General features: G+C 47.5%; 1 protein-coding gene across 1 annotated transcript; it reads left to right on the top strand.

Moving 5' to 3' along the window:
* Positions 1–3,054: 3,054 nt before the first annotated feature.
* HHIPL2 (HHIP like 2) lies at positions 3,055–24,990 on the top strand. The gene is made up of 9 exons (XM_049868041.1): positions 3,055–3,400; positions 8,310–8,962; positions 10,691–10,834; positions 11,860–12,191; positions 13,583–13,709; positions 14,474–14,619; positions 19,036–19,117; positions 23,359–23,441; positions 24,408–24,990. Exons 1-9 carry the CDS (start codon positions 3,080–3,082, stop codon positions 24,752–24,754), a joined length of 2,235 nt encoding a protein of 744 aa, XP_049723998.1. The 5' UTR covers positions 3,055–3,079; the 3' UTR covers positions 24,755–24,990.
* Positions 24,991–27,272: the final 2,282 nt, after the last annotated feature.

Here is a 27,272-nt window from a genome sequence, read left to right as displayed (position 1 = left end):
TGAAGGCAGACAGCCTGTGAGGGAAATTGAACTATATGAGAAGCTAACAAGCTAGAACATTTCTTTTTGTATTTTCTGTTCTGTTTCCTGTGCTGATGGTAGGACCAACACAAGCTTCTTAGCATTACTTTTAAAAAGGCACTTGCCATATGGACTTGCATGTGCAAATAGCACGTTTGCTTCAAAAAATGGGAGCTGACAATTTCAGATAGTCTGGTCCCAGTTTATGGCTCCTAAGCTTACCTAATAGTTGAAACTTGTTTTCTGTTCTTTCCCACCTGTATCTTATCTAAAAACTCTGTTCAGTTTTCATTAAGCTTTCCTTTGTCCCCTCCATCCTGATGTCATCTGGCCCTCCTTGGAATCCCTAATGACAGTTTGTCCTTCCTTTATTACTATCTTAATATAATCTGCCTGGTATTATTTGGGAGGAGCCCTGGTGGTGCAGTGGTTAGGTGCTTGGCTGCTAACTGAAAAGTCTGCAGTTCAAGCCCACCAGCCACTCCACGGGAGAAAGAGGTGGCAATCTGCTTCCATAGAGATTACAGCCTTGGAAATGCTATGGGGCAGTTCTGCTCCGTCCTATCGGGTTGCTATGAGTTGGAATCGACTTTATGGCAACAGGTTTGGTTTTTTTTGTTTTGTATTATTTGGGCACTTATTTTATCCTTTCTTCTCAGAACATAAACTCCCTGAAAGTTTACATACCAGTTTTTTTGTTAAACATTGCACTTCCGGCATAATACTTTACACGTAATAATACGTATTTACTGGATTGACACTGAAACATCTATTGTGAAATTATTATATAATTGCATCTATTATATACCTGAAATGTTACATAGTCCCATCAGACATGTTACACATTTTAATAATTTTAAACTCACAATGGCACTGTCTGAAAAGATCCCATTAGCTAATTTTTCAATTAACTCTTGTCCTTAAAAAAATAAGGCCTGATTGAAACTCCTCCTACCACTGTCATGTCCTGGGTAGATAGGAAGGTTTGTGTTTTATTCTGTCCAGTTTTTGTTTTTTTTTTTTAAAGCTCTGCTCTGATTCTTTAAACTGAGTCATTTAGAATTATTGCCCAAATAAGGAGGCATTTTTCTTGGACTCAGTTTTTTTGTGGTAAAAGGAAAACTGAGACATAAATGTCATTATAACAAAGAGACAATATCCACAGGGCGTATGTGGAACGGGGAAGTATTCATTCTCACACATCACAGGTCAGATGGCTACCTCCCATTTCTGAGAAGGCAGTGTCGTTAGGTGCCACTGAGTTGGTTCCGACTCATAGCAACCCTATGAATAAAAGAACGAAGCGTTGCCCAGTCCTGCGCCATCTTCACAGTCTGCTGTGTCTGAGGCCCGTTGTTGCAGCCACTGTGTCAATCCGTCTCATGGAGGGTCTCCCTCATTTCTGATGACCCTCTACTTTACCAAGCATGGTGTCCTCTAGGGAAGGCAGCAGTGACAGCTATGAACTCATGGTTGACATTATTCCAAGTGTTATTCCTCCCACCCAAGGCTTCCAGAGCAATGATGTTATCTGACCTTTGAGCCAACAGCCCCATGGGAGTAGCACAGTCACCACTGAGTCGTGGATGCCATATTCTGTTTTAGAAAGCAATATTCAACTCGGTATGATATTGAACAGTGCAAACAGGAAGACGGCTTCGTCGACAATCACTCTGACTTCTCCCTCCCCTACTTTCCCCTTCGTTATAGTTATTCCCCTTTCAGAATCCAGAGCCCTCTGTGTGCAGACGTGGCTGGGTTGTGACGCTGTGCCCCCTCCTAATGACATACAGGCAGAGGCTGTTCCCCGTGGTGAGTGGTGGAGCCCTCCCTAGGGACACCTTTGCGTGAAGAAGCAGCTTTGATTTCATCTGCATCTTAAAGGGCAGCTTTTGCCGGTAAAGGCATGTCACGGTGAAGTGGAACCGTGAATAACTCAAAGTGAGTTCAGGTACCAAACATCCCGAGTCCCCAGGTGCCCCTGTTGATGCCCCTGTTTGGGTATGGGGCTGTGTGAGTTTGGGATTCCATGTTCTTCATCTGCTTACTCAAATATGTATCAAAGGCCTGCTATGAGCAAGGGATACGTAGAACGCAAAACACATGCTTAAATGCTAACGTTGGGACATGTAGGTAAGGAAGAGAGCCCCTGAGAAGGTATGCATTTGGCAAAAAATACAGAGAACCCAGGCGTCCTGTGCTTCCTGGTCATACTGTCCCAAAGACTTCTTGGCGACTTCTTGCTTTCACTGGGCACTCTCCGCTTTTCCTTACTGCCTCCTCTCTTCTTGCTTCTGGCTGTGGAGGCAAGATTCAGGGAATTTGCTCTCCTACACAGGGGCCCCCTAGTGGTTAAGATCTCGGCTGCTAACCAGAAGGTCGGCACTTGAATCCACCAGCCACTCCTTGGAAACCCTATTGGGCAGCTCTACTCTGTCCTATAGGGTTGTTATGAGTCGGAATTGACTCGACAGTAACCCATTTGGGTTTTCTACCACTCCCAATACATGCCTTCCCAGCCCTGAGGCATTTGACATCTGGTCACAGGAACCCCACTCTTTCCACATCTTCACCTGTGTTCCAGAGGGCCCTTCAGCACTGCGGGGAGACCTGGCTCATCTGTGGCTTTCTCACTGGGACTCTGGGCTGCTCAGCCTGTGAATTTCCTGCTCTCCCCTCCCCTGCCCCCCAACACATGGCAGGGATTCTTGGTAGTTTTAATGAATCACAGTACATCTGCCATTAACACTATTGTTTAACACATTAACACATTTCCACCGCAATAAGAGTACCAGGGGCTGAGACTTGAGCCAGCTTCATGATTTGATGGGATTTGGGGGACACCGCCCACTCTGATCATGAAGGATGCTCAGTTTCCCACTCCACAGAAAGGACTCTGCTCAGAAACCACCTCAGTGAACTGGAGGAGAGGAGAGAAGAGAAGGAGGAGAAAAGGGGGGTGGGGAGGGGGAGAAGGAGGAAGGGAGGGAGGGACCTAGGGCAGAGCAGGGAAGCCAACCTGAGCAAACACAGCAGCCTGAGTATTCCCAAGGCTAACATGCTGGGAGAGACCGTTCCTAGGAGTGGCCCAAGTTGGCGGGCCCCCTGGCTCCCTGTTTCTTCTCGCATTTTCTGTCTCTGTGTCACACTCTTGCTGGGCCAGGTGGGCTTGCTGCAGGGACACCCCCAGTGCCTGGATTATGGGCCCCCTTTCAAGCCCCAAGTGCACCTTGAATTTTGCTCTGACTACGAGGCCTTCGGCTGCTGTGACCAGAGCAAGGATCACCGCATCGCTTCCCGGTACTGGGACATCATGGATTACTTTGACCTGAGGGGCCATGAGCTGTGCGGAGGTTACATTAAAGACATCCTCTGCCAGGTATGTCTGAGCATCACCCCGAGGTGGGGTGGAGGGAGCTGGCTTAGAAAAGTGCCCTCCAGCCCCAGTGGTTCAGTGATTTGTGGGTGGTCGGCCGTCGAGAGTGAGTGCATCGGGCACCTGGCCCTACAGAAGCTCACCTGACAGTTACCTCACCTTACCTACCTTTGGGCTCTGGCCAGGCACCCTAATGAGAGGGTTGCTGAGTTTCCATTGGTCCCCCGAAGCTCTCCCTCAGGGGTTCTTCTGCCTGGTATTCTCAGGCCCCAGGAGGCTGAGGGGGTGTCCATGGAGCTCTAGGGCAGCTGTCGTTGGCCTCCCTGCTGTGCCCCGAGCGAGCTGGGCACAGTGCACGTCATCAGTGGCCTTTACAGAGGTGTGAAGAGAATGGGGACGACTTTTGGGTTCCAGTCCTCCTCGGGGCCATTGGTGTGATAATGGCGGCTGTAGGGTTGCGGGAAGCCCTCCCAGAGCTGCCTGCCAATGACTCCACAGTGGAATGGAGAGAGCTCCCAGCCACTGAAGGCAGTGACTCAGAGGTTCTGCTTTTCCTGGCTCCCCAGGGGAATCCACATCCTGGAGAGGCATCACCTTAGCTCAGCCCAGCCTGAAAATAGGACTGTTCACACTGCCTTTGGCAGCCCTGATGGTGCAGTAGTTAAGAGTTCGGTTGCCAACCAAAAGGTCAGCAGTTCAAATGCAACAGCTGCTCCTTGGAAACCCTATGGGGCAGTTCTACTCTGTCCTATAGAGTCGCTATGAGTCAGAATTGACTTGAAGGGAGTGGATTTTGGGTTTTGACACTGCCTTTGTGGGAAGAGGGCGGTTACAGGTACGGGGGAAAGCTGAGGAAAGGGGTTGCTGGGGGGAAGAGTGTACTAATGGTTTGTGGAGGGCAATGGACAGGAAGTCGAGACAGGCCTTTGATCTGAGAACTCCTGGGCAGTCAGCACAATTGCGTGGCCAACAACTGGGCATATCAACAGGGCATTTCCTTGTGTCAGCCGCACATCCCCACTGCTCTTATTCTGGAGAGCACTGGCCATTCTGGCTCCCTGCAAGGGGTGGGAGAGGTTAATTGAGCTTCCCAGAATCCAGGCGTGACTCATTGCGGAGCCTGCAGCCAAAGCAGATGCCTGGGTATTACCACCAAGGGCGGTACTCTGTCACCTCAAGCACCATCCCTTGGCTGTTTACTCGAGAATTAACTCTTTAGGCAGAAGCTGGGCTTGTATGAGCAATCTGTTGCCCTTGAGTTGATTCTGACTCATAGTGACCCCACAGGACAGAGTAGAACTGCCCCATAGGGTTTCCAAGGAGATGGTGAATTCAAACTGCTGACTGTTTTGCTTAGCAGCTGAGCTCTTAACCACTCATCAGAGGCTGTTAATTTCTGAGATATCCCCTGAAAAAACATTTCCCTCACTCCCTATTGGAGGAGAGGTTTCAGAAAGCCAAATTCAGCTGATGTCCTGTTTTAGGGATTTGAAGAATGAGAATATTATCAGGAAAACAACCCTACACTTGTCCAATTTGTTAATATCTATATACCAAAAAAAGAAAAAAAAAAACCAAACTCACATTGCTGGCGAGTCAATTCCAACTTATAGTGACCCTATAAGGCCCTCTTTTTTTTCCTCTACCCCACATATTGAGTGTTGCCAACAATGATTCTCTGAGATAGTTGTTGTTAGCTGCCATTGAGTTGGCCGAACTCATGGCGACCCCATGTATGACAAGCACCAGTGGGATCAGATGGTCGTGATCCATAGGGTTTTCACTGGCTGATTTTCAGAAGTAGATCACCAGCCCTTTCTTCTTAGTCTGTATTGGTCTAGAAGCTCTGCTGTAACCCATTCAGGATCATAGCAAACACAGCCTCTACTGACAGATGGGTGGTGTCTGAGCATGACGTACTTTGGCCGGGAGTTGAACCTGAGTCTCCACTTGGAAGGTGAGGATTCTCCTATTGAATCACCACTGCCCTCTGAGGTAGTTAGGATTGTTATTGTTAGTTGCTGTTAAGTCAATTCCAGCTCATGGCGACCCCATGCGTGCAGAGCAGAACTGCTCCATAGAGTTTTCAAGGCTGTGACCTTATGGAAGCAGATCGCCAGGCCTGTCTTCTGAGGCGCCTCTGGGTACCTTCGAACTGCCAACCTTTTGGTTCGTAGTCCAGTGCAAGCGTAACCGTGTGCACCACCCACGGACTTCAGAGATGGTTTTTATGACCATTTTCCTGATGAGGAATCAGGCTCGTGGAGTTTTAAATGACTTGTCCAAGGGCAAACAGTGCCGGGGCACGGATCTAGAGGCTCAGGCTCCAAGCCTTGTGATCTTTGATTAAGGCAGAGCCTCATGCCGCTTTGCATTGAAAATCCTGCTTTGTTTGTTTGGCTTCCTCCCCCACAGTGTTGCATTGAAAGTCCCGTTTCCTTTGCTGGGCTTCTTCCCCCACAGCTTTGCATTAAAGTCCTGCTTTCTTTGCTGGATAAAAATAGTTATATGCAAACCCCGTCGCAGCTGCATAGTATGATTAAGAATGTTGTTGACATAACTTGTATGAACTTCCTACTTGTAAACTCCTTCAAAGTAACTTTTCTCCTTGCCCTTGGGGAGCAAGCGGTCTTGGCAGCAGCAGCTCCGACTGACTCCTTTGCGTTGCGAAATGAAATAAAGGTGCTTTTCTGCTTTCCCACCTTGGTCTCTTGTTTATTGGCCAATATGAGTCATGCCGAGCAAGAGCCTGGGGTTTCCACCCAGTAACATGATCACACCATGCTAACTTAGGGTAACAGCAGCACCGACTGGCCCAGGACTGGTTCTTTTGCTTAAGGGGTTTCTGACGTAGGTCAGTAAGCTCTGTGAGAACAGAAAGGGTGCATCTGGGTCACCATATCCCCGGGGCAGGAATAGTGTCTGGCATGAAGGAAAAAACCAAAAAAACCCAAGCCTATTGCCGTGACTCCATAATATGAGTGACTCTCCCTGGAACTTTGTTTTCTTAACCTTAAAACATAGAAATGATAGCTCCTGAGCTAGCTGGGCAATAGCAACTTGGCAAACTCCAAATTGCTGCATATGAGTGTGCCGCGGTAGGCGTTCTCCCTCCACAGCCCCTGCTGCCCCCTGCTGTTGCAGCTTCTCGTCTCTTCTTCCCACGCCTGGAGAGTAGATGGAGACAGTGAGGTGAGACTCCCAACAGTTCATTTTGCCTCTTGTCAGCAGCTCTGACAAGTATCCTGACTGCAACAGGCAGCTCGTGGAGAAACTCGGTGAATTTCCACTCTCTGGGTTCTTTCTCCCCGTTTTAGTTACCTAGAGCTGCCATAACGGAAATACCACAAGTGGGTGGCTTTAAAGCACGGAAATTTATTTTTTCACTGTTCAGGAGGCTAGAAGTCCGAATCGAGGGTGTGACTCTAGGGGGAGGTCTTTCTTTGTTGGTAGTTCCACGAGTTTCTTGATGTTCCTTGGTGTCTGTCCCCTGGCCCCCCCTCCCCACCATCTGTGTCTCTGTGCTGTTCTACTCTGGTATGACCTCACTGACATAACAAAGGGAAGCCCCTATTTCCAAACAGGCATAACCCATTGCTATCAAGTCGATTCTGACTCATAGACCCTATAGGACAGAGTATAACTGCCCAATAGGGTTGCCAAGGCTGTAATCTTTACAGAAGTAGACGGCCACATCTTTCTCTCGTGGAGTGGTTGGTGGGTTCAAACCACCAAGCTTTCAGTTAGCAGCCTAGTGCCATCAGGGCTCCTTCCAAACAGGTATAGGAGCTAGGATTTCAACACAAATATTTTGGGGTGACACAATTCAATCCATAACGTCCCCTTTTCCTGATAACCAAGAGCTTGCTCTGCAGTCTACGACCCGGAAATAAGAGAACAGAGAACTCAAATCTGTCTGAAAAATGCTGTTGGTGCCTTTGTTAAGTGATGAGAGAATGGAGGTGAATGAGATGGTCCCACATTGGCCAGCTGGCCTGGGGGAGGCTTTCGTGCTCAGTTCGGGGGCGCTCTTGGGCCAGTGCGCCGTAATTCTCTATGGCCCCAAGCTGTACCCTCTAGACCTGACTCTCTTACTTTCCTTTTCTGTTGCTTTTGCCTGTCATCATTATTGGGAGTTGGTTGTCTGCCCACAATGTTGTATTTTCCTTTTAAAAATTGTTACAGTTAAGGGAAGCCCAAGTAGCAGATACCCTTTTGGGCACACAGTCCTCATATGTTTGAGTAAAGAGTTGTCCTACTTCCATATGGCCACCATTCAAATCTGTATAGCTCCCAGCATGATGCTTTACATGTATTAAACACTTAACAAATATGCTTAATAAATAAGTGAAGAAATGACTAGATGGCACTCTCTGGAAGTAATACATCTCATGTCCATTTTAATTATTTTTAGTTATAAAATACTGCAAACATACAAAAAGGTACAGAAAATTAAATAACACTCTATATCCAACACCCAGATTTAACAAATGGAAACTTTTGCCAAATTGCTTCAGACTGGTATAAAGGAATAAAATTGTAATGGTAAAAAATGTAATGATACAGCATTTATAATAAAGGGAAAGGTGGAGAAATTTGGTACCATATCTTTAAAATATATATATTCATTCATCATTCAAGAAAACTTCATGTGTCAAGAACTGAGCTACAACGCTGGAAATAAGATAGTGACTACGAGAGGTGTGTTTTTCATCTGGTCTCCAGGCACGTTAACTGGGTAGAAAATTTAGGTGCTTGAGAAGAGAAATGATTGACCAGAAGTTGCTAACGGAAGCTCTAGAATCCTGATTCTTTTCTAGACCAGTTATCCTTTCTGCTTGCTCGAAAATTGATGTAAGCCCCACTGTGGCCAGTCTGACCACTGAGATGGAGCCTCTTTTTTCTTTTCCAGGAGTGCTCACCCTACGCAGCCCACCTCTACGATGCCGAGAACCCTCAGACACCCCTCCGGAACTTTCCTGGCCTCTGCTCAGACTATTGCTCTGCCTTCCATTCTAATTGCCACTCTGCCATCTCCCTGCTGACCAGTGACCGGCGCCTCCAGGGGTCCCAGGGCAAGGATGGAGCCCGCTTCTGCCACCTCGTCAACATCCCTGACAAGGACTATTGCTTCCCCAACGTCCTGAGGAAGGACCATCTCAACCGCAACCTGGGTGTGGTGGCTGAGGACCAGCAGGGCTGCCTCCAGCTCTGCCTGACTGAGGTGGCCAATGGGCTAAGGAACCCGGTCTCCATGGTGCATGCTGGGGACGGCACCCATCGCTTCTTTGTAGCTGAGCAGGTAGGAGTGGTATGGGTCTACCTGCCTGACGGGAGTCGCCTGGAACAACCCTTCCTAGACCTCAGAAGCATCGTGTTGACCACTCCATGGATCGGGGACGAGAGAGGCTTCTTGGGGTTGGCTTTTCACCCTAAATTTCGCCGCAACCGCAAGTTCTACATTTATTATTCATGTTTGGGCAAGAAGAAGGTAGAGAAGATCCGAATTAGTGAGATGAGGGTTTCTCAGGCTGATCCCAACAAAGCTAACCCCAAATCAGAGAGGTGAGACATACCCCTGAGAATCTGCATGTCTGCATCTGTGCCCCAAATTAGTACCAATAAGCCCTTCAAGAGGATGTAGGGAAACTTTACTGGTTTTAGAGCCACTAGCTTATAATATGGACAAAGGAGAGTCGTTGTTGATTAATGAAGACAACGCAAGTTAGACTCTTGAATACAAGGTCTTCGTGATGTATAGCTATCACCTTATAGTTATCTTAATTAGAGCCCTGCTTGCTTATCTTCACAGTGGGGGGTAAGCAAGGGCCAGCAGCTGTAAGGAATTGAGAAATGATTACAGAGAATGTCAATGTATTACTTATAATATTAAATATAAATATAGCATTGTTGTTGTTGTCAGCTGCCACTGAGTCAGCCGGCGAGTCATGGAAACCCCATGCACAGTGGAACGATATGCTGCCTGGTCCTGTGCCATCCCCATGATTGGCTGTGGATCAGACCGTTGTGATCTACAGGGTTTTCACAGGCTGATTTTTGGAAGTAGATCACCAGGCCTTTCATCCTAGTTCGTCTTAACCTGGAAGCTCCACTGCAACCTGGTCAGCATCCTCGCGACACACAAGCTCCCAGTGACAGACAGGTGGTGCCTGGGTGTGAGTTGTGTCGGTTGGAAGTCTTACCGAGGTCTCCCGTGTGAAAGGCGAGAATTCTACCGCTGAACCTTCAGGGCCTTGACATAAATATACCATATTTTTATACCGATAACCTGGGCCTTCTACATTTGCCATCCGCTCTCTGCCCTATCGAGGTATTTTCATAAGTGCCTCTATGCCAATTTTTTTTTATAGCTCCCTCCCCCCACGAGGTATTTTTGCAAGCGTGCTATGCAAATTTTTTTTTTTTTTACAGCAACATGCTAACCTTTGGTTAGTAGCCAAGCACTTAACTGTTTGTGCCACCAGGGCTTCTCACAATAACCTGACCAAACCCATTGCCATCAAGCTGATTCTGACTCATAGCGACCCTACAGGACAGAATAGAGCTGCTTCATAGGGTTTCCAAGGAGTGGCTGGTGGATTAAAACTGCCGACCTTTGGGGTAGCAGCTGTGCTCTTAACCACTGCACCACCAGGGCTCCGTAAATATAAATATAAAAACCCAACCCATTGCTATCAAGTTGATTCTGATTCATAGGGGCCCTATAGGACAGAGTATAAAAGCAGCCACCAATTATCGCGTGGCCATTAGATCTCAGGCTCTTTACCTCAAATGTGGGAATTCTGATCTTTCCAGGGGGCTGTGGCACAAGGCCATAAAGCTGTTGCATCATGGTCAGATTAAGGACTCAGTTCTGACTGACCCCAAGGTCATGCTCTTCCCCCTGTCCCACCCTGCCTTTCCCCCTCTCCTCTCTGCCTTCTCTCTTTTCCTATGTGGACAGGATTTAAAGGGCACAAAGAACTGATAGACTAACCTCTCAGGGCTGCGCAAAGGAATGGATGGAGAGCTCTGGTAGAGCAGAGAGTGAGGCCAAGCCCTGGGAAAGGGTGGCTGTTCCCTTGGTGCTGTCTAGAGCCACGAAGTCAAAGAAGAATGATCTATGAGGGAGTGACACAGAGAACAAGGGGCATCTCATCTACCTGCGTGGTGATCCTTGGAAACCCTGAAGCAGGTCTTGGCTGGCTCGGATCAGCCATTTCTGAGTGTCTCAAGAGGATGAAGCTTCAGCTTGTGTCCAAGCCTTATGCATGGTTTCTTTTTCTCTTCCAGGGTCATCTTGGAAATAGATGAGCCAGCGTCAAATCATAATGGCGGGCAGCTCCTTTTTGGCCTGGACGGATATATGTACATATTCACTGGGGACGGAGGACAGGCTGGGGACCCCTTTGGCAAGTTTGGAAATGCTCAGAACAAGTAAGTTGGATGCAGGCTGGGCCCCTGTCCCTGGAGGGGAGCTCTCGGCAGTGTTTTTGCTGAGGTGGAGTCTCTAGAGAGTCAAATTCAAATCACTTCCTGCAGTACGCAGTCCCCATTGTTGAAGCAGTGGGAGGAGCATTTGGTTTTCTGTTCTATAAATTTCAGCTATAGTCAGTGTATTTTGGTAATTAATGTTAGAAATGCTCAATGTAACTCTCAGTGCTAGGTAGAGGAGAACTCAGTATTTTTAACATATATTGTTGTCGTGTGCGGTGGAGTCAATTCCAGCCCATAGCAACCCTGTAGGACAAAGCAGAATTGCCCCATAGGGTTTCCTAGGCTGTAACCTTTACAGGAGCAGATCGTCACATCTTTTCTCCCACAGAGGGACTGGTGTGTTCAAACTGCTGATCTTTCGGTTAGCAGCCAAGTGCTTAACCACTGCACCACCAGGGCTCCTTTACATATATTACCTCTGTTCTTACTAACCACATTGCTATACGAGGAGGAATAGAACCAGCTTCTTTTAAAAATCCTTAGCATGAAATGAAACCTGAGAGAAAACCAGCCCCCCATCACAAGCTGGAAATATCGAAGCTGCAATTTGCCCAGGATTACATCAAACTACATCAAACTTCGGCTTACTAATTCTCTCTGAGCCAAAAATGGGGAAGTCTTAACATCTTTAAAAAGCAGATGGATCTAGTCAGTTCTGACTCATGGTGACCCACCTGTTGGAGAACTGGCTAATTTTTTTGGAAGTAGATTGGCAGGCCTTTCTTCCTAGGTATCTCTGGGTGGACTCGAACCACCCACCTTTTGGTTAGCATCTGAGCATGTTAACCAGAGACTCCATCTTAACATCTTATGTATATTTAAAAGAAAAAAAAAAAACAGGTCATCTCTCCATGGTGTTGCCAGCAACAGCTTAGCACTGACTATCAGTAGGCCCTCTTGGGCAGTCACCTCTGGCTCTGTGCCCTTGCTTACCTGTGTCTGTTTCTTGACCTGCTTTCTTCCAGAAGCTCCCTGCTGGGAAAGGTGTTACGGATTGATGTGAACAGGGCAGGTTCAGATGGCAAGCGGTACCGAGTGCCTCCCGACAACCCATTTGTTTCTGAGCCAGGGGCGCACCCCGCCGTCTATGCCTTTGGGGTCAGAAACATGTGGCGCTGTGCCGTGGACCGGGGGGACCCCATCACTCGCCAGGGCCGAGGCCGAATATTCTGTGGGGACGTGGGCCAGAACAGGTTTGAAGAAATCGACCTCATTGTTAAAGGCGGGAACTATGGCTGGAGAGCGAAGGAGGGGTTTGAATGTTACGACAAAACACTGTGTCGCAACGCCTCTCTGGGTGAGTAGAAGCCTGTGCGGTGACCTCCTGAGTAAGTGGTTGGAGGCGGGGGTGAGGGAATAAAACCTGAGAGACCGTCCTCTCCCACAGATTCTTTGTTGTTGCTAGCTGCCATCGAGTGGGCCCCAGACGCACGGCCACCCCACATACAACACAACAAACCGCTGTCCGGTCCTGCGCCGTCCCCACAACCAATTGCAGATCAGACTGTTGTGATCTGTAGGGTTTTCATTGGCTGATTTTTGGAAATAGATTGCCAGACCTTTCTTCTTAGTCTGTCTTAGTCTGGAAGCCCTGCTGAGACCTGTTCAGCTTCCTAGCAGCTTGCGTGGTGGCTGCATATGAGGTACACTGGTCAGAAATCAAACCTGGGTCTTCTGCACGGAAGGCAAGAACCCTACCCCTGAACCACCACTGCCTCGTGGCAGGTCCCTTAAGGAGTGCCTTTATCGTGTTCTGTAGGATGGTGCTTCTCAAAGTGTGGGCCTGTGGCCACTGGCAACAGAATATCCTCCAGCAGTGCTTGTGAAAAAGCAGATTCCTGGCCTCCACCTCAGACCTTATGAATTTGAATCGCGAGTGGATTGGGGGCATGGGAAAGATCTAAGGATCTATTTTAAATAAGTTATCCACATGATTCTTAGGCATAGTATTTTGAGAACTGCTGGCGGAGAAAAACTGGTGGCTGTATGTTTTAATTTCTTTCCCAAATCAGGGTGGCCCACTGAGATGGTATTCTGTGGATAGCCAGGTAAGGACAATCCCCAAATGTTAAGAACCCTATTTCCCTGTGTGAATCAGCAGTCAGGGAGTGCTTTAAGAAACTCCTGTTGGCTCAGACTTCAAATTTCCTGACTCTATCATCATTATTTAGCCTTTTCGTGGACTCTTAAGTTACCAAGCTGCAACGTAAACCTCAACGATGGACTCAAACATACGAAAGATCGTGAAGATGGCACGGGACTGGGCAACGTTTCATTCTATCATATATAAGGCTGCCAGCAGTCGGACTGGCTCCACGGTAACTAAACAGAGTTACAAGGCAGTAGTCAGGTCCTCACAATATTTTCCAAATCCTTAAGTCCGACTATTTGGCTTATCAATCCTAAGAGAAAAACTTAGGTGTGTAGACTTCCAGGTCTTTGCCTCATAGAGAATTTTTTACTCCGCTCTGCCTGCAGATGGCAGTCAATGGGAAACTCACAAGAACCAATGGCTGGTCTGTTGAAGAAAAACAGGTGTGATTAACCCTTGTCTGCCTGTCCCACCCAAGACCAAGAGCTAAAGTGTCCTCCACTGAATCAGGCACCTGCATTTAACAGCCCCCTTCTTCCTCCTTGAAGCTCTCATTTTTGATCATCACACTCACTGTCTTTCCTTGTCCTGGACAGATGACATTCTGCCAATCTATGCATATGGCCATGCAGTGGGGAAGTCAGTCACTGGAGGGTATGTCTACCGTGGGTGTGAATCCCCAAATCTCAGTGGCCTCTACATCTTTGGGGACTTCATGAGTGGGTAAGGAAGATTGATGTCCTCTCTCTCTTTTATTTATTTTAATGTTCTTATTGAGGTCTAACTGGGAGCCCTGGTGATGCAGTGGTTAGGAGCTCAACTGGTAACCGAAAGGTTGGCAGTTTGAATCCACTAGCTGCTTCTTGGAAACCCTATGGGGCAGTTCTACTCTCTCCTACAGGGTCACTGTGAGTTGGAATTGACTTGATAGCAACGGGTTTGGTTTTTCTTTTTAACTCATATATAAAAACCAGATTCTGACTCACAGTGACCCCATAGGACAGAGTAGAACTGCCCCATAGAATTTTCAAGGAGCGCTTAGTGGATTTGAACTGCCGATCCTCTTTGGTTAGCAGTTGTACTACTCAACCACTAAGCCACCAGGATTTCCAACTTATACATAGTGAAATACAGATTCTTAAGAGCACAGAAGGGGAACAGTCAAACGCTTAACCACTGAGCCACCATTTCATAGATGAGGAAACTGAGGCTTAGAGATACTGGGCAATGAGCCAAAGGTCACACAACTAATAAAAATAAGATTAGTCTTTTGTAATCGTGCAGATTTCACAGGGCACCAGACTCCCGTCGTTATAGAGAATGAGCTTCCCCATCTAGACTACGTGGGTGACAGAAGTGTCTCTGAAGCAGCTTTCTGGCTCTTGAGAAGGCTGGAGGATTCAAGGGTTCCCTGGTTCTAGGAAGACAAGTCTTCTGCAGGTTCGAAATATGGATTCCTAAAACATAAGGTTTTATTTTTCATCTAGTCGACTCATGGCTTTGCAGGAAGATAGAAAAACCAAGAAATGGAAGAAACAGGACATCTGCCTGGGCAACACGGCGACGTGTGCCTTTCCAGGGCTGATCAGCGCCTCTCGCATGTTTATCATCTCCTTTGCTGAAGACGAAGCAGGTGACCAGGGTACAGGGCTATTGGATTTCTGCTTCCTGGAACTATGGTCATCACAGGCATTGACTGAACATTTATTTTTATTTAAATAGTGACTTCCACTTCTGTTATTATCACTACCGTTCAGTCATCCTTTATAATGTACCAGACACCATTCTAAGCACTTTACCTTTTTCTTCTTATTTAATAATCAGAACATCCCCATGATGTAATTAGGATGCTCATCTCAGCAATGAGGAAACAGACTGAGTATACCACCCTATTGTTTCTTGGGTGGACTGCACACCACACTGTGAGGGGCAAATCAAGGTCTACACTTCAGTTTTTTCAGTCCTTTGGCCCTGAAGGAGGTTCATGTGCTCCCTTCTCCCAGCTTTTATTCTAAGTTGCATTTATAGGAACATGGATAGGGTCGCTAGTGGGCCACAGTAGATGGGTAGTGGATATTTATCCTGCTGGTGTCAGCTGGAGAGGGTACCGTCAGCTCACTGGCTGGGCTGGGCTCTTTCTGATCCTGCCAGGAGTTTGTGAGCAACTGCTATTAGTGAGTAAGGGTGAATTTCTTTCTTGAGTGATCTGAGAAAAGGATAGACAGGTAGGTAGGAGGCTACCCCATAGACAGGTTAGATACATGTTTAGGGCACCAGCAAAGCATTAAGGCATAAGTGCACAAACATGCATGAAAGACAGACAGAGAGAGATGGAGAGACAGACAGGTAGAGAGAGAGAAAGACTTAGCTTTCATACATTCCTCCAAATTTTATAATCAGGAAAGCAACTGATACTTGCAAAGACTTGACCTGTTGATGTTGTTAGTTGCCTTCAAGTTGATTGTAACTCGTGGTGGCACCATGTGTAAAGAGTAGAATTTCTCCATAGGGTTTTCAAGGCTGTGTCTTTTCCGAAACACATCACAGGCCTTTCTTCCGAGGTGTCTCTGCATGGGTTCGAACCACCAGCCTTTCGGCTAATAGTAAGGTGCTTAACTGTTTGCACCACCCGGGGACTCCTTAGTAACTAATATTTCATTTCAGCTTTATGTAAATTATGTTTAATTTTGAAAGATAAGTTTTATTTTGTTTTACGTAAGTGAGGACAGGGCCCGTAATCTTTTCAGTATTTGGCACTGGAAACGGTAAATGTGTTTGACACTCCCTGAAAGGTTGTAAGTTCGAATACACCTAGAGGCACCTCAGGAGAAAGGCCTGGCAATCTGCTTCTTGAAAAATCAGCCATTGAAAAACCCACAAAGCATAGTTCTACTCCAACACACATGGGTCTCTGTGAGTGGTCGTTGACTCCGTGTCAACTCTTTTTTTTTTTTATAGTTATGCTTGGAAGTAGAGAATAAAGTGATCGCTCAGTGTCCCTTCCAGACCTAGGATTCTCTATAGTTGTAAAGCGGAGCCTTGAAGATTTCCTAAATATTTGGTTTCTTCCACTCTAGCCACAGGGTGGGTGTACGAGACCTTTATGTGAGTAGGATATAAAGAGACCCAGTCAGCTCCTGGACCCTTCCTCTCCGCTAGCTTAGGAATAGATAGTTGAGATGAGCATTTTAGAGGATCTGAGGATATTGTGGAAAATTCAAGCATTTTTACTAGAAAAAAGTATGTGAGTTCCAAATTGGAAGTCCAAATATAAAAAAGGAGAGAATCCACAGGTTGGCAGGATAATGCTTAGGGAAAATGAGTGATGTGAAAGCCACAGGCCACGCTGGGTCTGCTCCCCTGCAGAAGCCCCAAGGAGGCTGGACCCCACAGGCTGGAGCCCTGCTCAGAGGCTGGAGCTACCCTCTCAGAGGCCAGAACCCCCGGAAGCAGGCCTGCTCAGTGGGCCCTGGGCCGCTATGTTCTGTGGCTTGCCCCTTTTCAGGTGAATATAGAAAGCCTGGCTGTGGTGGTTTGGAGTGTTGAGCCTGTAGACTGCTCTCAGGAGAAAACAGGCTGTCTTTGAACGCCAGTCAGCACATCTGGCAAACAAAACTAAGCGTCCTTGGCTGAATTTTGTGGAGTGCACTTGCCAAGGTGTTCACGGCAGACTTTGCCCTAAAGCCAGTGAGGCATTTCATGAGGCAAGTTATTTTCTTGCCCAGTTGCTTGCTTTTGTGTTTTTGCTTAAGCCGACTCAGATTTTCCTGTTCTTGTCATATTCCTCCCCACTGACAGACATTTTTTGATCTGAGTATTATTGCACTGTTTTATTATCCTTCGCCAGCTTTAGCTAAGCCACTTTCTACCTGCGCCGTTTTGCTTACAGAGCTCTGCCTCAGCTCTTGCTGCAGTCTATTTACTGAGTTCTCAGAGCTGATAGGTGGTGTCGATAAACAACCGCCCAGCAGATGACCGGTGGGCTGGTGCCCATTGCTGGGTTTCTATGGATTGGATTTCTGAATGTCAGTCACTGAAGCACAATCCCCAGAGGACTGGTCAAAGAAATAATGCTTGCAATAAAATCACGTTACACACGTTTGTTTTTCATGGTATATTATAGGGATTTTTTTTTGGGGGGGGTTCTAAAACATACATGTGAAAAGTGTCAATTGAATACTACAGGTGAAATTCACCTCAAGTTCTATGGTTTTCTCTAAAAATACGGTAAGAAATCTGTGGCATGTTTAAAACATATAGTCCCCACAAACTGTAGTCCCACGTAGGGAATATGCCACGATTCAAGGTTTTAAATTCTCCTTTTAGATCAGGTTTGCAGGGGCCCCTGCACAGGGCAGCCTGTGTTCTCCTGGACTCTGGGCAGACCCCCTTCTACCCCTCTGGGCAGAATCACCTCTGGCCGTGCCTGAGGTTTCCAGAGGGGCAAAGGGACTCTAGACTAGGTCATGTCCTATATTTTCAGACCCCTTATTGAGGAAGATTATAAATACAGCTTTTTACTATGCAAAGCCATTCCACCTTAGGCAGCTTTTATCCTGTCTGGGGCCTCTGCAAAGACAAACATTGGTTACTGTTATACACAAATTTGAGGAAGAAAGCCTCTCTCTATAAAGCTCGAGGCTGTTCAGATTTGTAGGCCATGTAGTAGATGGTTTCTTCCATAAACTTAAGAGACAGTTGTGTAAGGCACATGACAACAAGGGAATGAAATGTGGTGCGATTGTACATTGTGCCAGATTTACAAAGATGTTTAAGAGGCAGCAATGACCCTTCAGGGTTAAAGAGTTAAGAGAGTAATAGTTACTGCAGATGACTGAGTACTTTCTGATTTAATACCTAAGAATCACGTGAGGTATTAAAACCAATTGTCGTCAGGTTGACTCCATCTCAGAGTGACCCCAGGTACGTCAGAGCAGGACTGTGCTCCATGGGGTTTTCCGTGGCTGACTTTTCAGACGTAGATTATCAGGCCTTTCTTCTGAGGTGCCTCTGGGTGGATTTAAACCTCTAACCTTTTGGTGAGATAATAATACCTCACATAAGTAGTCCCTGGGCGCAAACACCCAGGGACTCCTTATGTGAGCTATTATTACGTCCAGCGTACAAATGAGTAAATATCCTGAGGGTTGTGCAGATTAAGAGGCTTCCCAAGATGTCACAGAGAGTTGTGTCAGAATTTAAACCCCAATTTGCCCAACTCTAAACCTGCGTGATACTGTTCTCCACTGATGACCTTAAACAAGGCGGAATGAGGTCGTAACTACGAGAAAGGAACAGCGTTCCCTGGAGTTCAAATGGGAGGAAACGGGCTCTTTCTAAATGAGAAGAGGGAGAAAGTGGGTAGAAGTGTGGGGCTTGGAGAAGACCAAGAGGAGAGGCTGCAGAGGGAGCAGGCTCATAAGGAAATGAGGAACTCGAGGACTGAAGGAGGAAAACAAGGACAGCGCGAGGCTGAGGGGGAAAGAAAGGACTAAAGAAAGGAGAAGCATAAAGTGGAAAGGAAATGGTCCTCCTCTGTACACTGTTTCCAAAGTTCCACAGAGAACCCTCATCAGTGAAGGAGAAGTGGGAAAGGAATGGAAGCAAATAGAGGTAAAATTTCTGAGAGCAAAGAGATGATAAAGGAGAAGCCATTTGTTTCAATCAGCAAACTTTAATAGAGTTCCTGCGTGGTGCAAACAGTTAAGTGCTTGACTACTAACCAAAAGTTTGGGGGTTTGAAACTACCCAGAGGCTCCTGGGAAGGAAGGCCTGGTGATCTGCTGCCCGTGAGTTGGAATTGACTCTATGGTGACTAGCTTGGCTTTTTTTTTTTTTTTTTAATGTGGCTGTGCCACACCCTAAGTTAGGCTCAGGGGTTCAAAGGTGGTGTTTCCCCTCAAGAAGCTCACAGTCCAGCCAAGGCCTCCGTGTCACTCATGATTTTGGGGTTCTGATCTTGAGGCTCACTGTATTCTAGGGCCGTACCTCATTTTGATTCCTGATGCCCTGTTATTTCTTGCTTATTCTTTTGAGTCTTTTTCCTTAGGGGAGCTCTATTTCCTGGCCACCTCTTACCCAAGTGCCTACGCGCCGCATGGATCTATTTACAAATTTGTCGACCCCTCCAGGTAAGAGCTGGTCTCCTTTTCTTTGCAAGTGCATCTTCATCAGTCCTCATTTCAATGCCAGGTGATACACAAGGTCCTCAGTTTCCAAGAATCACCAAAATTTATCAATGGAGCAAATCTGTGCTTCAGATGAAAAGCATTTTGGGCAAACATATGCAGAACAATAAGTCCATAAGAATTACGGAATTCTTGGGATATGGTCTCTTTGCAATTGGAAATGAGAGTCTTGAACTTTTCTAGGATGTCTAGTCTAGGTCTGTGGTTCCTGTTTTTTCATATGTTTTTGGAAACTTCTGTCTGGGATCATCCAACAACTAGTCTACCCCACTGACCACCCAGGTAGACATTGCTGCCCTATCTCCTGGGCTTGGTGGATGTCTTAAAGTCTTCGGCAAATATCTTAAATTGTCAGGCTGTTTTAGCATCTCCACCTGGCCCTTTCTGGAATACTGCAGCAGTATTTATTCACTTGGTGGGCTATCTGCTGTTTACTTCTCCTTCTTTGTCCACCTCTCTCAGAGGTTAGCCACCTCCAACTGATCAGGCAGAAGCCACAGTGCAACTTGCGACTCTTGAGTTGTTGAGTCTGTGGTCAGTGTATCTGCCCCTGGAAGGGTGGTGGGGTATATCATCCCGAGGACTTTGGACAGTGTGCTGGACTCATCACAGAATTCTTGTCCCAACAAGAAAGTCTCCTGTGAACCAGCTCGCACGTGCAGAGGAAACTTCCCCATGAGGTTTATGTTATTCACATCTGGGTTGGTGTTCAGTAGACATTAGGCAAATAAGTACAGTCACTGGTCAGGGCTCAGCTCAGCTTCCATTTGGCAACAAGGCTGTCAGTTTATGTGTTCTTAGGAGATCCTAGAAGAGGCTCAGGCCCTGACTGAAGCTTAGCTTCTGACTGAGGATCCCAGAGTTTGTGCCTGGGGCACTGTGCTGGTAGCTGGTACACAGATTACCAAGAGGGTGAATTTGGTACTGGTCTATCTGTCTCCTGTACTGGGTCAGCTCCTGGCATGGCTCCTTGTGTGTAGGGGATGGAGTGGACCCAGGCTCTCGTAAAGTGCTTTGGGGGGTTGGTAATGCCTACTCCAGGAGTTCTCCTGCTCTTTCCCCTGACAGGTTTTCTGTGTGAATCCATGTTTCTTTCCTGTTTTGTTGGGGGTAATTAAATTTCCTTCTCTCACCAGAGCAGACATGAGTTGTTGTTGTTAGGTGCCCATCAAGTTGGTTCCAACTCATAGTGACCCTATGTACAACAGAACGAAACACTGCCTAGTCCTGTGCCATCCTTACAATGGTTGCTATACTTGAACCCATTGTTGTAGCCGCTGTGTCAATACATGTCCATGAGGGCCTTCTTCTTTTTTGCTGACCTTCTACTTTACCAAGAATGATGTCCTTCTCCAGGGCCTTGTCCCTCCTGATAACATGTCCAAAGTACATAAGATGAAGTCTTGCCATCCTCGCTTCTAAGGTGCATTCTGGCTCTACTTCTTCCAAACATGAGAGGCCATACGTAAAGCAACTGTGCTGCTTTTCCCACACCGAAGAGATCCTTCCTCATACACTTTTTCTCAAGTTGGTAATTACTGAGTAATTACTGTGTACAGGCATGGTGCTAAGTGCTCTGCATACGGCATCTTACTTAATGCTGACAAAATCCCAAGAAGGTGAGTTAACGCCCTCAATTTACAGATAAGGAAACTGAAGGCTAAAGAAGTTAAATTACTTCCTAAAGTTCAGCCAGTAAGAAGGGGACCCAGGATAGGAACTTCGTTTTCTTTGTGGAAGATCAAAGTCGTTTCAGCCCCACCCACTTAGTCCAGCCGTAATTACATTGAATTATACAGACTTTGAGTTTCCGTAGCAGTGGATCCAGATTCTGCTGTGATTACTCGTTTGACACAACTTCCCATATCTGCACCCATCCCAGCCTTCCGAGGAGACTATCAATTTATATATGTCTGGTTTTTCCTCGTCCATCCTTTCCTCTTACTTCTCCTTGAGAGCCAGCTGAATACGATCGTTAAGAACGTGGGCTCTGGAGCCTGGGTTTGAATCTTGGCTTTGCCACTGACTAGCTCTGGGCCTGTTGCCTAACGTTTGTGTGCATCATTTTCCCTACCTGTAAATAGGGATAATAATTGGATTTACACCATAGGATTGTTATGAAGATTTGATGAGTTAATATTTATACAGTATTTAGAACAGTCCCTAAGCGTCGCGTATGTGTTTGTTCAATAATAAAGTTGCTTTTTTTTTTTTTAAAAAAACCTGGGGTGAGGAAGTTAGAGTTGGAGCATGGCAGAGAAGGCAGTGAGGTTGGCTGGGAAGCTGCATCTCTGCTCTGGTCGTGGATGCCAGGGGTGGTCCCTGTCTCCCAAAACCAAACCAAACCTGTTGCCTTTGAGTTGATTCCGACTCTTAGCGACCCTGTAGGACAGAGTGGAACTGCCCCATAGGATTTCCAAGGAGCGCCTAGTGGGTTCAAACTGCTGACCTTTTGGTTAGCAGACAAACGCTTAACCACTGCGCCACTGGGGCTCCCCTGTCTCCCAAGTCCCTTTAATTTCTCAGGTGCATCCAGGGGGAATGCCGTTTAAGAATTAGTGTGCTACTAGGTGGAGAGACTGGCATTATTTAAGGGGCTGTGCCAAGAGTTCCTAAAGGGGTTTCCCTTCGGTGGCATCACCATCACCATCACCACCATCACCACCAGCACCACCACCACCACCACCACCATCATCACCATCACCACCACCACCATCACCACCACCACCACCACCACCACCATCACCACCACCACCACCACCACCACCACCAGCACCAGCACCATCACCACCACCACCAGCACCATCACCACCACCACCACCACCACCATCACCACCACCACCAGCACCATCACCACCATTACCACCACCACCACCAGCACCACCACCACCACCAGCACCATCACCACCACCACCAGCACCACCACCACCAGCACCACCACCACCATCACCACCACCACCACCAGCACCACCACCACCATCACCACCACCAGCACCATCACCACCACCACCAGCACCACCACCACCATCACCACCACCACCACCACCACCACCACCACCACCAGCACCAGCACCATCACCACCACCACCAGCACCATCACCACCACCACCACCACCACCATCACCACCACCACCAGCACCATCACCACCATTACCACCACCACCACCAGCACCACCACCACCACCAGCACCACCACCACCACCACCAGTACCACCACCACCAGCACCACCACCACCATCACCACCACCACCACCATCACCACCACCACCATCACCACCACCAGCACCATCACCACCACCACCAGCACCACCACCACCAGCACCACCACCACCATCACCACCACCACCACCAGCACCACCACCACCATCACCACCACCACCATCACCACCACCAGCACCATCACCACCACCACCAGCACCACCACCACCAGCACCACCACCACCAGCACCACCACCACCACCAGCACCACCACCACCATCACCACCACCACCATCACCACCACCAGCACCATCACCACCACCACCAGCACCACCACCACCAGCACCACCACCACCATCACCACCACCACCACCAGCACCACCACCACCATTACCACCACCACCACCAGCACCACCACCACCATTACCACCACCACCACCAGCACCACCACCACCACCAGCACCATCACCACCATCACCACCATCACCATCACCAGCAGCAGCAACAGAATCTTCCTCATCATCACCATCGTCATCTGTCGAGCTCTCGCTACGTACTGGGCATTGCTCTGAATCTTTTTATTGTCTCATTCTTTATCAGTCATTTTTAGGGTTCCAGGTACACAGATCTTGTTTAATCCTTACCACCTCCTGAGAGCTGGGTACTGTGATTATTATTTAATTTTACAGATGCAGAAACTGAGGCTTAGCAAGGTTCTCTTACCCAGGTCTCCAGGACTGAGCCCAGTTCTGTCAGCTGCCATGCCCCTGGCCCAGCCCCTCACTACACCGTCTCCCAAGGCCTGAGGTTCCCTGGCGATGGCCATGCTCTGTCCATCTGAGATTACTTCCTATTCCATCTACCCCGTCCCCACCAGCAACTGAGGGCTGAGTGCGATTCTTGCTAATACATGCCCTCTGGTGATCTTGACTTCCTGGTCACATTGTCACAGCCTTGTGTCCTCACCCTTCTGTCTGTGTTTTCAGGCGTGCGCCCCCAGGCAAGTGCAAATACAAGCCGGTGCCCGTGAAAACCAAGAGTAAGCGGACCCAGTTCAGGCCACTTGCCAGTGAGTCTGCCTTTGAATCCTGGGGTGCAGGCCTCGGCGTTGCTGCCTGCATGGTGCCCTCAGCGCGCAGTCTACAGTCTCTCCTGGGGAGGAGGGTCTCAGTCTTCCCCTCAAGGGCTGTCTTTTGGACACGGACTGTCCTCATGGCTCAGTGGGTGGGAGCGACACCTGCCTCTCCTGTGACCTGTGCTCCTGCCTTCATTCATTCATCCTTTAGTTGTTCATGTATCCCTTCATTTAGCATCGTTCATGTACGTAACCTTTACTACGGGGCAGGTGCTATGACATGAAAAGTCTCTGACTTGCAGGAGTTCAGGGTTAATGGTGGGGTGGGGAGTGCAGGGAAATACAGAGGTAAGTGCAACACTGAGGCTCTGCTATGGAGGGTGGTGTGCAGGGGCCTGGGAGGGCCTGACAGTGGTGAATTCTTCCTGAGGAAGGCGGGGAGTCAGGGAGTGCTTGTAGAGGAGGGTGCTGTCTTAAGAAGACCCTCATAGGCAGCTATCTTATTCTAGAGCCACTTATCACTGGACTGACCCTGCTCAAAAAAAAAAAAAAAAAAAAAAAGAGATATATTTATACATTTCGTTTTTTTTTTTGTATACATAAAAAAAATAAAATTTTTTTTTTATGTACGTATGTATGTTGTTGTGTGCTGTTGAGTGGGTTGCAGCTAATAGCGACCCTATATATAGGACAAAATAGAACTGCCCAATAACGTTTCCAAGGAGTGGTTGATGGATTCCAACTGCCCACTTTTTGGTTAGCAGCTGAGCTCTTAACCACCAGTCCTACATATATACACACACACACATATATATATCAGTTAAGAGAATTAAAAATATTAATTTAAAAAGAATCCATATTAAAGAACCCTTATGCAGTCACAGGTATCCCAGGTAGTATTTCTCTTAGAGCTATTTTCCAGGACTTCTATTTCTCACTAACTAAGTGCTTATTTCCCAGAGACAGTCTTGGACTTGCTAAAGGAGCAAGCAGAGAAAGCTGCTAGAAAGTTATCCAGCGCGACCTCCGCTTCTAGCTCTCACCCAGGCTTGTCTAAGAAAGGCCTCTCCAAGAAGCCGGCTTCTCCCACGAGTGGCAGGAGAAGGCCTGGCACAAGGAAGAAAGCCGGAGTGCGGTCCCCAGGCCCCCAAGGGAAGAGGAAGAAGAGCCGGAAAAGCCACGGTGGCAGGACGGCCCCGTCAGCACAGCGACGACGAGCTGGCAGGAGTCTCCCTCGGCCTTTTCTGCCACCGTGGCCAGCCCGGGGACGGCGCCACACGGAAGCTGCTGCTGAAGGTGCACCTTAGAAGCACGGGAAGTGTGGGTGAGGCATAGAGAACTCAATGGGGTTGGGTGAGAATGGATGGAAGCCCCTCATCTGTATGGGTGCGTCTGCGGTTAGACCAAGCAAGGCCCACGCTGCCAGTGCACCTGGGTCGTAAGGTCTAGTATTCTGTAAAGCTGCCTGGAATCCCACTTGATGTCTCTGTTTTGTTTTTAAAAATGCTTACCACCTAAGATAATAAATCAACAGTGTCTCAGACTGATATATCTCCTTCAGTCTTCTGAGTGTTTGTCTGCTGTTAGGAAATCTAGCATACCTCGAGTTTGGCTAAGAGCCACACTTCACGTTCATGCCTAGTCCCTGGTCTAGGAGGCCTGTGACAGGCTTCTGAGGAAAATCCCTCCAAAAGGGTATTCTCCTTCGTCCAGTCGGAAGTTCATGGACTGAATAAGGGCAGGTTCACCTCAACACCTCTAGCATCTACTATGGTGCCTCAGCAAGTAGCGTAATAAACATAACTACACTTTACTTGAATACCTACCATGTACCAGAGCCCTGGTGGTGCAGCGGTTAAGTGTTCGGCTGCTAATTGAAAGGTTGGTGGTTTGAACACACCAGCCGCTCTGTGAGAGAAAGACGTGGCAGTGAGCTTCCATAAAGATTTACAGCCTTAGAAATGCTCTGAGACAATGCGACTCTGTCCTATAGGGTCACTATGAGTTGGAATAGACGTAACGACAACGGGTTTTTGTTTATCATGTACCAGCAGTCCCTGGGTGGTGCTGATGGGTAATGTGCTTGGCCGCTAACCTAAAAGTCAGTAGTTCAAGTTCACCCAGAGGCACCTCTGAAGAAAGGTCTAGCAATCTACTTTCAAAAAATCAGCCATTGCAGACCCTATGGAGGACAGTTCTACTCTGACACACATGGGGGCGCCACACTTTGGAGTTGGCACCACGGTAACTGACGGTGGTGGCTTCTTAGCTAACCTAAATCCATCCAGCTTCGCTTTTGTTCTTTTTCTCCTCTTTTGTCTTTATGAGGAGCCCTGGTGGCTCAGTGGTTAAGAGCTCAGCTCTTAACCAATAGGTCAGCAGTTCAAATCCACTAGCTGCTCCTTGGAAACTCTCTGGGGCAGTTCTGCCCTGTCCCATGGGGTCGTTCTGAGGTGGAATTGACTTGATGGCAGTGGGTTTGTCTTTGTCTTTTTTTTTTGTCTTTATAAAAGATGGAAAACACTGGTCATCATTTTCTGAAGATCATTTTTAGATTATCTTTTGGTCTTTACCCTTGCCTACCTTTGTAGCTTTTAGGAACACTCAGGCTAGAAATGAACTGCAGGTTTCTGACCACTCAGATATTTTATGCCTTTAGGTCCTTCTCAGATGAAGACATCAGGATAATGGGGGAAGGGATTAAACCCTGGATCGTTTTGTTGAAAGATGGCTGAAAACTCTGGTCAGTTCGGGGAGACTGGTTCTATCTAACCTTTGGACAAAATATTTGAGCTCCCTTTGCCTCATCTTGCCCCGCTGGTATTTGTCTTATTTTTTTTTAGTGCTGCCGTAGCAGAAATACCACAAGTGGGTGGCTTTAATGAACATAAATTCATTTTCCCACAGATTTGGAGGCTAGAAGTTCGAATTCAGGGCCCCAGCTCTAAGGGAAGGCTCTGTCTTTGTGGGCTCTGTGGGAAGATCCTTGTCTCTTCTCGGTTTCTGTTCCCTGGTCCCTTGGTGGTCTTCATGTGGCCTGGTATCTACCTTCCCCCATCTCTGCTTCTTTGATTGATCTGCTCTTCGGTATCTCAAAAGAGACTTATTTAAGACACACCCTATATAAATAGGAGCCCTGGTGTGCAGTGGTTAAGAGCTACGGCCAGCTATGGCTGCTAGCCAAAAGGTTAGCAGTTCAAATCCACCAGCCACTGCTTGGAAGCCCTATGGGGCAGTTCTACTCTGTCCTATAGGGTCACTATGAGTCCGAATCCGACTCCACAGCAACAGGTTTGGTTTGTTTTCTACCCTAATACTGCCTTATTAACATAACAAAGAAACTCCCTTCCCAAAAGGGATTATAACCACAGGTTTAGGGGTTAGGATTTATAACACGTATTTTCAAGGAACATAATTCTATCTGTAACAGTATTTCTTCAAAGAAACCCACTGGCATCGAGCTGTTTCGGACTCACAGCAACCCTATAGGACAAAGTAGAACTGCCCATAGGGTTTTCAAGACTGTAAATCTTTTCGGAAGCAGACTGACACATTTTTCTCCCATCATTTCTTCAAAGAAGGTGGTAAAAATAGGGTCGGGGTAGTCTTTTGAGTTCTAGGGGAAAGGTGCTCAGAACTCATTTATCAAACAAAGGACTTCATCATCAAATTCAAGGCATTCTGAGCACAGCCTTTGAACAGGAGGATAGTGAGTCCCTGCAGCACAGTGGTTAAAAGCTGGGCTGTTAACCAAAAGGTCAGCAGTTCAAATCCACCAGCCGCTCCTTGGGAACTCCATGGGGCAGTTCTACTCTGTCCTATAGG

This window comes from Elephas maximus, chromosome 24, assembly GCF_024166365.1.
Source record: "Elephas maximus indicus isolate mEleMax1 chromosome 24, mEleMax1 primary haplotype, whole genome shotgun sequence".
In the NCBI taxonomy this organism is placed as follows: Eukaryota; Metazoa; Chordata; class Mammalia; order Proboscidea; family Elephantidae; genus Elephas; species Elephas maximus.
The sequence above is the reverse complement of the archived record's forward strand: the minus strand, read 5'-3'. Positions and strand labels throughout refer to the sequence as shown.